Here is a 14,928-nt window from a genome sequence, read left to right on the forward strand (position 1 = left end):
GATGATTTATCTTGATTTGTCAGTCATGTTAGTTTGTCACTTTATTGGTCACATTATCTGTCACTCACAGGGTTGGCCATCAGACCTCGCATCTTGCCCTGTGACTTTGTGACACAACATTCAAAAGTGATGCATCTTGTCATGGAATTGTCTCAGGCATAGTGTTCCAACATCGTAGAAGTCCGTCTTGCCCGTTACTTGTGACTATGTTATGAAAGCTTGGTTTGTGCGGAAGCACCTTTGGTACGTGGTTTCAGGGGCTACTGTGTGTTGCCATATTCCAGACCCTATGGTGCAAACCACACAAGTGATGGCACGTAGAGGTTCCAACAATACCTCCAGTCTTCCTCTCTTCAAGTCAAAGTAATCCAGAATTGGAGTATATATAGACTGCCTAGCTGCCCTTACAAGTGCCCAATGACAGCCTAATAAATCTGCTTAACACCCATAGAGGGTATATTACTAAGACTGTCTACTTTGCTTTATGGGTTGTTTGATGAGTTGGGTGACATGCTCTCTTTGGACTCCCCCTTATGGAAGTTGGTGATGTTGTGGCTATAGAACCATCCAACTAGCCTTCAGTGAAACAAAGGGCAATGATGTTTAACTTGCAAGCACTTAATCTTAAAGACAAAAATTTAGTATTTGAAAAGCAAATCAAATTGTTGAGCTAGAATGTTCTTGTACACAGAAGCAAGGAAAGATTGGTCCCAAAGCTTGAGGTCTGTTGTTGTATTTCTTTGTCATTACTGGATTGCTGGTACAGTTGTTATTGGTAAAAAAGTGTTGCTTATTTGGCTTTCCAGAATCCAAACTCTATCCTTAGCAGGCCAATCCGATATTCTTAATTCTTCACGAATTGGCTGTGCTCTTGCTCAGACAAGACCAGTCTCACCAGCCAAGACCAGAAGTGTCAGCTATGAACCAAATCTGTTGAAATTCCATGAAGGGCACAAGATGACCACTTTGCCTAACAGTGGATCTCACTAGAAAATCTCATCTGACTAAATTTGTTGTGAATTTCTCAAGAAAGGCCTCAAATCTCAGCAAATCTGCATGAAATAGCTCCATAACCACTCAAACTCTACCAGAACAACATTCAGCCAGCCTAGTACAAAATGCTTGCACTAGAATAGCCATTGCTACCTTGCTACTATGATTGTCTATAGTGGAATGGCTTTGCTGAGTTAAAAACAGCATTGCCACCATCAAAACAACATCACTTGCATGGTAGACAGCGCGAGCTGATGGATCTAGGCGCGGTCTGCCTAGATAAAGGGTCTCTTGATCAAGGAAAGCTGCGTTCCACCCCTTACCTTCCCTTTTCCAGCTTTTTGCAATGTTTAACTAGTTTTTCAAATAATAATTAAGATAAATGTTGAAGTCTTATTGTTTAGTCTTTTGCCATTAAATTTAAGTGTCCTAGCCCAAAACTTTGGCCTTTGCTCAAATTTAATAAATTGAATGAAACTTTTATTAAGATCCATTCAAATTAAAATAGTTAATGTGTGCACAAAACTCACATATTGCTTAATTTTCTTTTACTCACAAAGCCTTGATTACTGATGGACCTACCCATAACCAGCACAACTCATGCAATGTTTTGGACCCATTAAAGAGAGTTCTAAAGATAAAATCATGTTTATGTGATACCTGACTTTAATAAATTCAACAGACCTTCTACTAAGGCTCATCCAATTGAATTAAGTAATGTGTGTACAAAACTTACACATTTGTTGATTTCGTTTTTACCCACACAAGCTTAATTACTGATGGACCTATCCATATCTTGCACAACTTATGCAACATCTTGGACCCACCAAAGAGAGTTCAAAGATAAATCAGATCCCGGTGAAAGTGGCAGCCGTTATGATTTTAAGGAATTGCCATTGATAAAATTGATCATGATTAACATGGTCAATCTAGAAACATCGGATAATGCCTCAATTGGTCCTTGTAGATAATGTCTCATGCATTGAATTTTTGACTTATCACAGAAAGATACTAACAAATGTGTCTTGTGGCAGGTAGATGATGATTTTATGAAAGATTTGGCTGTGCTTATTCACGTGCGTATATCCCACACTATCAGTTAAGCTAATACTCGAGCATGAATTCGAACTCACCTTCATTCTTTACTACTGTAATTAGTAACTAGTGAATGTGTTCACTTTCATTTGTGCATACATTCTTCCCTCAATAGATGGTCATGGATTCAATCTTCAATTTTTATGTCATTTCGTAAACAGTGAGCCAATCTTATGTCCGGCCTGAAAGCCAGGTGTTGGACCTTACTATATTATGCATATTTCATCATTCTCAATCAAGGTTTAATTATTATCAGTTATTCTCTCTCATAATTTCTATTACAAAGCATTACTTATATCAGTTGGATCAATCAGAGGGGTTTAAAACTTGCTGATGCTGGTCATTTCCAATATGCTTTGTACTAGTAATTTGTGGGAGAGAATAAACCGATGATAGTTATATCTTTAATGGGAGTAAGAATTTTGAGAGAGAGAGAGAGACAGAGAGAGAGATTTTACGAAAAAAAAAAGACAGAGAGAGAGACAGAGAGAGAGAGAGAGTGTGTGTGTGTGTGTGTGTGTTTTATGAAAAAAAAAAAAGAGTGTGTGTGTGTGTGTTGTGATGTCTCTTTGGAGTCATCTGATAAAATTGGAATGATACAAAGAAGATTAGCCTGGCGCCTGCACAATGATGATATGCACGAATTGAGAGAGAGTTCCTTGTGATCTGACTTTTGTATCTTTCCCTGTGATCTGATTTTTGTACTCCTGTGATTTGATATGATATAATACAAATACTCATTACGAAAAGAGAGAGAGAGAGAGAGAGAGAGTCTTGTGGCAGGTAGATGATGATTTTATGAAAGACTTGGCTTCATGTGTGTATATCCTACACCATCAGCTAAGCTAATGCTTGAGCATGGATTTGAACTCTCTTTTGTTCTTTACCACTATACTTATTAACTAGTGAATGTGTTCGCTTTCATTTGTGCATATGTTCTTCCCTTGACAGATGGCCGTGGTTTCAATCTTCAATTCTTACTTCATTTTGTAAATAGTGAGCTTGCCTAAAAGCTAGGTGTTGGCCCTTACTATGTTACGCCTCTCATATCATTCTCAATCAAGGTTTAATTATTATCGGTTTATTCTCTCTCATAATTTCTATTACAAAGCATTACTTATATCAATGGATCAATTGGAGGGGATCGACCACAAAACTTGCTGATGCTGGTCATTTTCAATATGCTTTGTACTAGTAATTTGTGGGAGAGAATAAAGTGATAATAATTAAATATTCAAGTGGAGTAAGAATTGCACAGAGAGAGAGAGAGAGAGAGAGAGAGAGAGAGAGAGAGAGAGAGTGAAGCAGGTGTGTTAGGAGCTGCAGGGCACAACCTGCAGTAGTCAATGCGCAGGCAGGAGTGCAATCAGTGATCTACAGACATGCAGCGACTATTAAACAGCCTGCAGGGACATGCCAGCATGCAGGGACAGGCATGTGGGGTTAGCAGGCAGTGGCCTGCACACAGGCATGCAGTGCATGCAGGTAGACAGACTTACAGACGTGATCGGCAGCGACAAAGTGTCTGCATGGCAAGGCTTGCACTGCAGACAGACCTGCATACCAGAAGCTAGTGGGGACACCCCAACAGGTGTGCAGGGCCCAGGCATGTCAGATGGGTAAGGCTGCAACTGAGATCAGTGGTAGCAGAGCAGCTGCGTGGTGAGACCAGCAGGTGTAATCTGCTGAGCTGACATGTTGACTGTCTCACACACTGCAGACAGACCTGCATACCGGAAGCTATGGGGGTACCCAACAGGTGTGCAGGTGTGTAAGATGGGTAAGGCTGCAACTGAGACCAGTGGTAGCAGAGCAGCTGCCTGGTGAGACCAGCAGGTGTAATCTGCTGAGCTGATGTGTTGATTGTCTCACAGGAAGCAGTGTGACAGAAAGACAGGGTTGGGTAGGTTGACCTGGTTGATGGTACACTTGAACATGCCTTTTATTGACCATGCTGTGGCAGCTTGGGTTCACACTCGGAAGAGGAAGAGATGGTGCCATGTACGGATTCAGAGGCAGTAGTCAAACACACCATGCACTGCAGATATGTGCATGGTATTGACAGCTCATCTTTGCACATGCCTCAGGTGTGATCTTATGCTCAAGCTGCCAGTTAGGAGGATGATGCGCAGGAGTTGGATTGGGAACATTTATTGGATTTTGCAAATACTCTACTTTGAGAATATGTGAAGCATAACTAGCACGATCTTCTGGACTTCGATATGCTCCTTTCCCTCTTTCCATGAACAAGGTGTCATTGTGTTCTTCATTGCTAGAATCCCCGTGCTCTCTTGGCTTTGTCGATGGCTTGCGGCCATTTTACAAAAGGATTGTGGAAGAAAAGCTTTGTGGATTGTCAAGGCTTTTATGGAGTGATGTTATAATCATCTCATAACAGTGACATTCTCTTGAGCAAGCCACCTCTGTTCTTTGATAGGCAATTGGCCCATGTTGTTCCTTGGTTGTATATGGCTGATTTTCAACATTTTCTTAAGCAAGAATGCCCCATTTGGGTGGGAGATTCAAGGCTGCCTAGCTGTTTGTTGGTCCCTATTGAAAGATGCCATGGCTTCAATTGGAAAGGTTTTGGTCCCTCCAAGTATTCAGGCAGCTAAGACAAATTGATTCTTCACCCTATATTAGTAATTCAAAGGTGGAATTGGTCCTAACGGTATATAAAGCTCTTGAATGTATAACCCCAACTTGCATGCATGCTCTCATGTACATATGCAAACAATGAATACAATAAGACCAACCAAGTGTTCAATGAATATGTAACTTCTGGAAAATAAATGAATGTTTGGACAAATAAGATGAGAATGGAAGAATCGATACATGAAACAAGCAAGATATCAGATACAATGAATCAACATGGGGTGGTGGCAGGACTAGTGCCAATTGCTGATTTTAAATTGAACTAGAGGTGAAGGGTCAAAGTTGAGGGTAGAGCATACGGAGTAGGGACACTTGAAGCGTGCACAAAGCGGAACAGTCCTGGATGTGCCACGGATAACATGAGCAGTGTGCACCATGACTTGCATGGATCCTGACTGTAAGTAGACAACTTGCACTTGATGTTAAAACTTCAAAAATTTTGATGCCAAATAGTAGTTAGGTAGTGGCAGAAATGATGACATGGCACGTTGTTTGATGCAAAAGCCAGTCAAGTGGCTTTCTAGGATAGTAGAACAAGATACTTTGATTGTGCTGCATTAGGATGGACTTTTGGAGTAGCTGGTGCAACCACCAAGAGCCAACAATGGGCTGCTAGAGCTTGCATTTATAATTGGACACAATGTGAAGTAGTACAAGAGGATGCTAGGGGAGCAGAGCAATTTAGATTGATGGACTTATAGAGATGATGACTGGGCATTGAAGATGATGGCATGGAGGAATGAAAGTTGGAACTTTGAGATGAAAGTGGTTGTTTCCCTTAGTCCATAAGTTGTGTGGAACTTTCATTGTACCAAAAAGCAAATAAAAGAAATTATTTAAATTTAAGGGCAATGGAGCCTATCAATATTGCTCATTGAAGAAGTATTACGGTAGCAACTGTGTTCATGCTAAGGCTTCCCAAGTGGGTTTTCAACCAGCCGAGCATCCAAGTCACATGATTCAATTTTGCGAAGGGAGTATGCTATGCATTAGGTTTTCACAAGTAGCTCCCTCATTGGGCTCCTCACTAGGATGCTCTCTTATAGGAATGCAAGGGGTAAAAGATTTTAAGTACAAAAGGGAAAGAAGTTGATGCTGATGAAAAAAAAAAGACAATCTTTATGCGTAAAGAGGAAAGTAACCCCCTCTCACAATAAGGTCAATATCAAAGGAGGGTGAGTAGGCCCATGCTATCTCAGAGTTGTTCACTTATAGAGTTAGTTCTAGTGATAGGGATGATTGCCTGATGAAGAGTGGACACAACAACAATCTCCAACTTCGGACTATACCAAAAAGTTACCAGAAATACCTCAAAACTCCCCCTTTTTGCTATTTCAACATTTCCATTTTTATTTCATCTTCAATGCCCAGTCATCATCTCTATAAGCCCATCAATCTAAAATGCTTTGCTCCCCTAGCATCTCTTGTACTACTGCACGTTGTGTTCAATTATAAAAAGCAAGCTCTAGCAGCCCATTGCTGGCTCTTAGTGGTTGCACCAACTACTCCAAATGTCCATCCTAATGTAGCACAATCAAAGTATCTTGTTCTATTGTCCTAGAAAGCCACTTAGCTGGTTTTTGCATCAAAACAACATGCCATGTCATCATTTCTGCCACTACCTAACTACTATTTGGCATAAAAAATTTTGCAGTTTTAACATCAAGTGCAAGTTGTCTACTTACATTTAGGACCCATGCAAGTCATGGTGCACATTGCTCATGCTATCTGTGGCACATCTAGGACTGTTCCGCTTTGTGCACGCTTCAAGTGTGTGTCCCTACTCCGTATGCTCTACCCTCAACTTTGAGCCTTCACCTCTAGTTCAATTTAAAATCAACAATTGACACTAGTCCTGCCACCCCATGTTGATTCACTGTATCTCATATCTTGCTTGTTTCATGTATTGATTCTTCCATTCTTATCTTATTTGTCCAAACATTCATTTATTTTCCAGAAGTTACATATTCGTTGAACACTTGGTTGGTCTTATTGTATTCATTGTTTGCCTATGTACATGAGAGCATGCATGCAAGTTGGGGTTATACATTTAAGAGATTTTCATTCTCTCTCGATCCTTGCACAATTGCCATCAGATGTAGTATTTAATGAGGCGAAGTTGCTGAAATATGCTACACAAGGTGACCTTGACAAAAAGGTCGTCAAATTCCAGCATGAACAACCAGCCATTAGCTAAATATTTTGTTCCTTTTGATGCTGAAAGTGAGCAACAATCCATTGTGCTACAGCCAGAAGATAATGAATAGCAAATAGATGCACAAGATGGAATAGGACATCAAGAAGAACATGCTGAAAACAAGTTACAATAACATGAAAATGCTGAAAATCAGCAACTTGGTGATGATGTGCATATACTAGAGGATGTAGGTGCCAAAAGATAATGTACTAGCGAAATAGTAGGGTTTGTGGGGAGGAACACAGAGTGAACTCGGCAAACATGGAGAAAAGAAGAGAAGAAGAAACTCTGATGAGTGGAATAATGAAGTTTTGAATCATCGAGTGAATGTGATACAAGGGAACAAGGGTGCCGCAAAACAAGGAAGATGATGAAGATAGCCACGAACCACGAACTGCAAAGTCCTCTTGAAGGGGAGTGAGGGTAGTGGAGAGGCTGGAGAAAAGAGGTGATGGATTGAATGAATCAGCTGTGAAGAATGAGTGACAGAGGCAGTCTATAAATAGACAAGAGATTGTCAAGGGTGGCACCCGGAGGGAGGGTGCCGACAGTCTAGAGTGGTGCCCCACTGTGGGCACCCAGCCTCTTTTTGGGGTTATCCACTGTGAAATCCTAAACGCAAAACGTGAAACCCTAAACGCAAAATGCAGAGCGCAAACTGCAGGTGAAGGATTTCTCAACAGTAGGCCCATTGCCTAACAATACGGATCATTGGGTTAAAAGGTCTACACGTGTCAAAAGGCAACTATAGAGGTTTCAATCATCTTTGGATTGCATTTTTTTGATTGATGGGTGTGAGCCTTTGACATTTAGAGGCACAGTCATGTGAAAACAAGAGAAAGTAGGAGCTTGCTATGCAATAAGAGATGAAGTCTCTGTACGCAAATAACACATGGGTGCTTGTACCTTTGCCCAAGGATAGGAAAGCTATCCCTAATAAATGGGTTTACAAATTGAAATGTATAGGTGGGAAGCCCAAGTACAAGGCATGGTTGGTTGCTAAGGGCTATACACAGAAGGAAGGCACATACTTCCAAGTCTTTTCACCAGTGGTGAAGATGACTATGCTCCGTATTTTGTTTGCTCTCACTGCATCCTCAGATTTAGAAGTAGGTCAAATAGATATGAAGATTGCTTTTCTTCATAGTGACTTGGATGAAGAGCTGTACATGAAATGGCTAGAAGGTTTTGCTATTCCAGGTAAAGAGCATTTGGTTTGCAAGCTAAAGTGTAGCTTATATGGGCTGAAACAAGCCCCTAGACAATGGTACAAAAGGTTTGATATCTTCATGCTCAACCATGGATTTAAACGCAATAATGCAGACCACTGCTTATATACTAAAAAGGCTGATGATGGAAGTCTTATTGTGTTGGTCTTATATGTGGATGACATGCTGATTGTAGAAAAGCATAAGAGTACTTAAAAGGCAGCTGAATTTAAGCTTCTTAATGAAAGATTTGGGGGTAGTTGAACACATTTTGGGCATGCGCATTAAAAGAGATAGAGGGCAGTACTTGTTGTCTCTCACAAGACAAGTACATCAGCAAAGTATTTGACAGGTTTAATATGGTTGATACTAAGCCTCTTGGTGTGCCTTTACCACCACATACAAAGCTGATTGCCCAAAGGATGATGCAGTTGCTTATGCTGTAAAGGGCATACCTTATGCATCAGCTGGTGGATCCTTGATGTACACTATGGTTGCAACTCGCCCTGTCATTGCTCATGTAGTGAGAGTTGTTCGTAAAGATTCATGTCTAACCTTGGCAAGCCACATTGGGAAGCAATGAAATGTATTTTCCGATACTTAAAAGGTACACAAGAAAATTGTATATGTCATGGAAAGGGTACACCAGAGTTGCAGGGATTTTGTGATTTGGACATTGGAGGAGATCTTGACACTAGGAAATCTACCAATGGGTATGTCTTTACTTTGGTTGGTGGGGCTACCTCTTGGTGTTCTAAGGTTGTAGAAAATTGTGGCACTGAGTACTATAGAGGTTGAATATGTTTCAGCCACCAAGGCTTCTAAGGAAGCTATTTGGCTTCGTTGTTTGATCAAAGATTTTGGTCTTTCTTCACGTATTCCAATGCTTTGATGTGATAGCCAAAGTGTAGTATGTTTGGCTAAGAATGCCATGCTCAAACACATAGATGTTTAGTACCACTTCATTCCATAGGTTTTGGATGATGGTCTTGTCAAACTGACTAAGATCAAAACCCAAGATAACTCTGTAGATGTTCTCACAAAGAGTCTTGCAAGGGCTCAGCATAAGCATTACATCCAAATAGTGGGAGTTGGTTAGCTTAAAGGTACCACTTCAGGCCTTTAAGTGGGAGGTTGTTGGGTGCAAAGTCCCTCATCTCCATGTAAAGTTATAAGTTACACCTGGGGAGTTGGTTAGCTTAAAGGTACCACTTCGGGCCTTTAAGTGGGAGGTTGTTGGGTGCTAAGTCCCTCATCTCCATGTAAAGTTATAAGTTATACAGGTGTGAACACACCCTTATTTGTGCTCTAATGTATAAATACATTTTTTATTCTTTGTGTACCATCACAATCAGGTACACTCATCTTTGCGTTCACTCTCTCTCACTCTTAGCACTGCTGCTCCACTTCTGACTCACACTCCCATTGTGCATTCTTGCCTTCACCATATGATTGCCTAGCCTTGCATTCGTCATGAAATGGCTATGGTTCTGCCAATGAGTGCATAAATGTTGGTTGCATGCTCACATTTGGGATCTATGCGGGTGATGGCATGCTCTACTTTTGTGTTCATGAGGTCAATGATCCTGCTTTGACTTTGCATAGCTAGGTTCACTTCTTTGAGTGTCATTGACCCATGTAGCCTGTCCTTTGCTTCAAACTTGAGTGCATGAATGTTGGCAGCCTGCTTACATGGGGGATCTGTATCAGCGACGATACACTCTACATTGCTGTTTGTGGGGTTGCTTTGAGCTTTGTATAGCCTGAACCACTTCTGAGTGTCCTTGACCCTTGTGCTCTATCCCTTGCGTCAAACCTTCACCTTGGTTCTGCTTATTCACCAATTGGCACCGCTTCCTGCACTCAGTGCTGATTCATTGTACATCATAGCTTGCTTGTGAAATGATTCTCGTATTCATTTGTTCATTTTCATTTTGTACATCAGCAGGAGAGATGACCAAGGTAGTAGTGCAGTTGTGGACTAATGAGACCGGAAGTGCTGATGGCTGGGTAGTAAAGATGATGGCATTGGACACAACGGAGGTTGGAATAGTGATGTCATGGGGATGAAAATGGGCAGCTTTAATTTGATTCGCAAAGATCCAAAGAAATATACACGAACATTCATTGCATTGCACCTAGTTCTTAAGTTAGAGATGCTTGGTGGCCTTGATTGTCGTGCTTCGTGTCTAACTCCTTAGCCCCCTCTCCATAACCCCACACATACTCAAAGGCACATCAAGGGCATGATATTCATAAAAAGCTCTTGCTTGCCTAGTGTTAGGCTTGATCCCCAGAGTTACTCATACCCCCTCCTCCAATGACTACATTTACCTACCCTTGTGCCAAAAGAATGGAACCGCAATGGCAAGGCAGAAAATGCACTCTACCACCAAAATCTCACCTTTAGCAACTACATCTCAATTGATGGTTGAGTCACCATGGGAGTTTCTTTGGAAATTAATACAGGATGTGGTGAAATTCGTATTTGAAGGGAATTGGGATGTTCTTTGAATTGTCGATCATAACAATATAGGTTCACACACAGCACATACATTTATTCATAAGGATTATACCATCTTCATAGCGGTTCTGTTTCTTATAAACAGCAGGTTATGTTTGCCATCCCACCATCATGGCAACGGTCACCCTTCTTTCATTAGAGAACATGCCAATGGTAGATTTCTCATTGTGAAAATCATGTTTGGGAACGAGTTATTCTGGTTAGTGAGTGTTGATGCTCCTAATTCTGCAGGGAAGGATGGCTAATTATGGGTTGGTCTTAAATGTTTTTCTTTGGCTTGTTTAGGTGTGGCTTTGGAAAGTTCAATATATGTGAACTTTCAGCTCCTTTTCTTGGTCGTGCAACAGCCAAAGGAGCATGTGCTGTCCCTCAGCAAATTTTCGGCAGTAAATGCCGAAATTGTGTGCCAAAACATTATTAAGAATATTAATTGACTGTGCAATTTTGAAGACCAAACTTGTCTCACAGCTAGAAATTAGGCAGCTTTCTTATGTCCATTTGTTTTCCATAAAACCTTGCTTGGCCTTACACTCCATGATGCGAGGATGGGAAAACTGTCAACAATTGAGCATGCAATATTGTGTGACAGTCTCTCTTTGTTGTTAAGAACTGCATGAGTTTTCTTGCTTTTCCTTGTCAACTTAGGAATCCTTCTATCTGAAAAAAGTAAATGGTGAGCCTGTTGGTATATTACCATCTTCATAGTAGCATTTTTTGTTGGAAGGTGAAAGTTTTAGGTTGAGTTTTTTTAACATTTACTTTAAAGGGGTTGAATCTCATTTCTGTCTCTGTTTGTTCATCTTTGAACAGACAGGGGATCGGTGTGAGATCAATCCAGGAGGCAAGAGAGGGGTTGTAAAGTTTGTTGGAAAGGCGGACACTTTGGCACCAGGCTATTGGATTGGTGTTGAATACGATGAACCAGTAGGCAAGCATGATGGCACGTAATAATTCTTACCGAGGTTATTCCTAACATGTTTGTTCAAATATTGCTCTCTTTCTAAAATGTGTTTTGTACTTTTAGTTGGTAGTTAAAGTTTTGCATGTCAAGTTGATATTGTCTAAATCAAAAACTGTGCACGAAGAACTGACCCATGAGACCCAAACCTGACCTGCATTGATTGATAGATACTTGGAAAATCTGTGCTGGAATAACCAGATGATTCGCACAATCCAAACTGTTCGTATCAATAATTAATTCATTGCAGTATATCCAAGCAGGGTGTCGGAGTCGTAAAGCAATGCCTATAACTATCTCCAGAGCTTGAACTTGTATCACCCCCTTAAGATGAGCTCTCACATCAGAGGTGTCTGATGCCTCCAGTGTGGTTAAGTGTTTTTCATTGAATTCTTTCACTCACACCTCCTTCCGTGCTGGGTAGGGCGAAGGGCAAGAAATACTTCAACTGTCCTGCTGGCCATGGGGCTATGGTTCGACCAGACAAAGTGAAGGTATCTTAAGAGCGAACCAGATGTGAATCTTTGTTAGTGTTACTAGTGAGTTCTTGACTCCATTGTTTGTCGTTCTTTTTGTATTCAGGTGGGAGATTTTCCAGAGCTTGACCCCTTTGATGAGGAGGAAATCTGAAGCATCGATGTATCCTAATGTTTCTTAACAAATTGGATCAATGCCTGCTCCTAGCTGAGAGTAAAACAGGTAGAAATGAATACAACTGGGCAACCCTTGGATCCATAGGACACTAGTGCAATGGGAATTCTCTACCCCATTTATTTCTCTTTTGCGGTGTGGTTTGGCCATTCTTCTATTTTATGTATTTTGCAAATTAGTATTACCATGACCAACAATGACTGTCTAGTAAGGACATGTTCAAACACACAAACAAGAGGAGTCAGTAGATTTGCTTCTTTTAAGAGTGAGGAAGATGAACTCCACTTGCATTGACAAGCTAACGGAGTGATGTTGAAGATTGATGATGGTACATAATTGGTCAAAAGTTAGTGTTTGAATGCAAAAATAACTAAAGTCAAACTAGAACAGCTACAAATCAAAACAAGGTGATATAATCACTAGGGCCTTGCCAAGAGAAAAATAGAAGCTGCCTTCAAATGCTCATTGAAGGTGAAGGAATGATAGTTCTTCAATCCTGTGGAGTCCATAATGTAGACACGATTTTGATGGTAAGTTGCAAGTAAACATCTCAACCATATCTTTGGGATAAGAGGCATTTGGAACAACAAAACAATACCCTGAGATTTCAGATGGAGGTTAAAAACGAGTTTCTTGAACAATGAAAGGGTAATTTCCTTGCCACTGTGAGACATATATTGGGAAAACTAAAATGGTATCTAAGAATGTCCTATATATATTGGGTCCCATGAAGCCAATCAAGAACGAGACATGTAATTACATGCAGTCTGAGTAATGGGTGTATGATTATTTGTGGTTATTAATGAATGTGCCAACTATTAGTTATTTATGTGATACTTATCTATATACCTGTAGCCTCATTGTATGCATGAACATATTTGTTGATGAAAAAAGTCAACTTATTTACACACACCCCCAATATTTTTTTAAAAAAAATGCGTTGTATTGATTTTGGCATCATTCTAGCTATGTGCTAATAAACTTGTAACCTTTCCTTGTACACATTCAAAGGGTGATTAATAGGTATTGGAATGTTCTAAATTATAGCCAAACATAAAAGAGATTACATATCAACAGATTTTGTTACAGGTAGAACAATGAGAGAGAGAGAGAGAGAGAGAGAGAGAGAGAGAGAGAGAGAGAGAGATTATCGTCTTATGTAGGTAATACTCTCAAAAGGTCTATTCTAACATGCAATTCATAAAAAGGGGAAAAACAGCTTGACATAACACACACACACACACAGTGCATGCCATGTGACTCATGCAAACAGCCCTCATTGGTTGCTGGTTGCTTTTAAGCTAGCCACAAAGAGCAACACTTCAACAAGCCTGATAATTCTGTCTAAAGTTGGAACCTCGGATTTAGGTTGGAGTCTTTTGAAGAGTGACATTAGAGAGGTCCTATTCAGATACGCTGGGCGAAACACATTGGATGGCAAGGCTTCTCACTACTCAACTAACACCAGAAAATGATTAGGCCCACGATTGCTTGTCAACAAAGTAACATCCACCCTATCCCAACCCTTGTGAAATGAGAAACCCAATCACTCACAAAGATGTTATAGGTCTTGTAGACCAATATGGTCTTTTGTATGTCATATCGGTATGACAAGCATGAATAAAAATATCCTTCCTTTGTAAAACACACACACACACACACACATTCTCTCTCTCTCTCTCTCTCTCTCATTCATCTCAAAGACGTTAGAAAGTATGTTAGTACTTCATTTTTTTCTTCCTTTCCCTCGCAGTTGTGGCTTGCTTTTCATGATACAAGCTTCACGCACATAAGTGTAGAATGTTTGATCTTCATGTTATATTAAAAGCTAAAAGCTCCCTTTCAACTAGAAAGCACTTGACCAATCTCTTTCTAAAAATTGAACCCCAGTTCTATCATAGTCATGAAAAATGTATATATGACCCTCTTTAAGGCTATGTTTTGTGGCGTAAATACTTTAGTAATGGGTGTATGTGACTTGTTTTTCTTCTTGATTTGGCTTCTTGCAAATCAACTTGCCCACATTTCTTGATGTGAGCCATGGCCTTGATCTTTTGAAGGGGCGACTATCAACGTGTCAGCCACCCCCAAAATGAAACAAATAGTCCTCCCAAGTATTGACGTGTTTAGCTTGCCTGCAATGTACAATAGGAAGGTAGAGCCTTTGTTGCCTGAATCCATCATCTCTTCGATCCTACACTTTGTTGTACGAATCAATCCTCATAATCAATTCACTATGAAATGACAAGGAACATGCGAGTTTAACGTGTAAGCACGTGAAACTGTCTAACTCTATATAAAAGCCACGATCTACATGTCATCGTTCATTGTTGACAATCGTTTATCACAGTGAATATCAAATAATGAGAGGATGGAGAAATATAGGGTAAGAAAATTGTAAAACGGTCAACATGTACATGTGCTCAGCTGCTGTGGATTTTGTAGCTTGGAGCAGCAATATGGCTTGATGGGAGTCGAGGTAGATATGCATCTCTACATCCTCTGTTTTGGGTGTGTAGAAGGAGAAAGGAGTTTGCAAAAGCAAAGGAGAGAGAAACCAATGCTTAAGCGGAAGTCAGTCGACGCCGTCCTTGGCAACAACAAAAGATCTCGCTCTGAGATGCCACCTAATTCAACAACATTGCCG

General features: G+C 40.5%; 1 protein-coding gene and 1 non-coding gene across 4 annotated transcripts in view; both read left to right on the forward strand.

Moving 5' to 3' along the window:
• The window catches only part of EMB2804 (tubulin folding cofactor B), an 84,261-nt gene extending 71,657 nt beyond the window's left edge, over positions 1 to 12,604 (forward strand). The window contains exons 5-8 of one of the 3 annotated variants that reach the window (XR_015693197.1): positions 2,028 to 2,069; positions 11,483 to 11,634; positions 12,055 to 12,124; positions 12,213 to 12,604. Coding sequence is in view for 2 of the 3 variants with exons in the window: in XM_087693458.1 (XP_087549584.1) it covers positions 2,028 to 2,069; positions 11,483 to 11,616; positions 12,055 to 12,124; positions 12,213 to 12,260 (294 nt within the window). In the remaining variant the exon portion in view is untranslated. The remainder of the gene's footprint in view (positions 1 to 2,027; positions 2,070 to 11,482; positions 11,635 to 12,054; positions 12,125 to 12,212) is intronic. The other 2 variants (XM_087693458.1, XM_087693466.1) reach the window with 2 other exon arrangements.
• LOC148039727 (U6 spliceosomal RNA) lies at positions 2,652 to 2,754 on the forward strand. The gene has a single exon (XR_015688737.1). It is a non-coding gene; the product is annotated as a U6 spliceosomal RNA (small nuclear RNA).
• Positions 12,605 to 14,928: the final 2,324 nt, after the last annotated feature.

Source organism: Lygodium microphyllum, chromosome 2 (assembly GCF_053477565.2).
Source record: "Lygodium microphyllum isolate KBCC chromosome 2, Lygodium_microphyllum_v1.1.10, whole genome shotgun sequence".
In the NCBI taxonomy this organism is placed as follows: domain Eukaryota; kingdom Viridiplantae; phylum Streptophyta; class Polypodiopsida; order Schizaeales; family Lygodiaceae; genus Lygodium; species Lygodium microphyllum.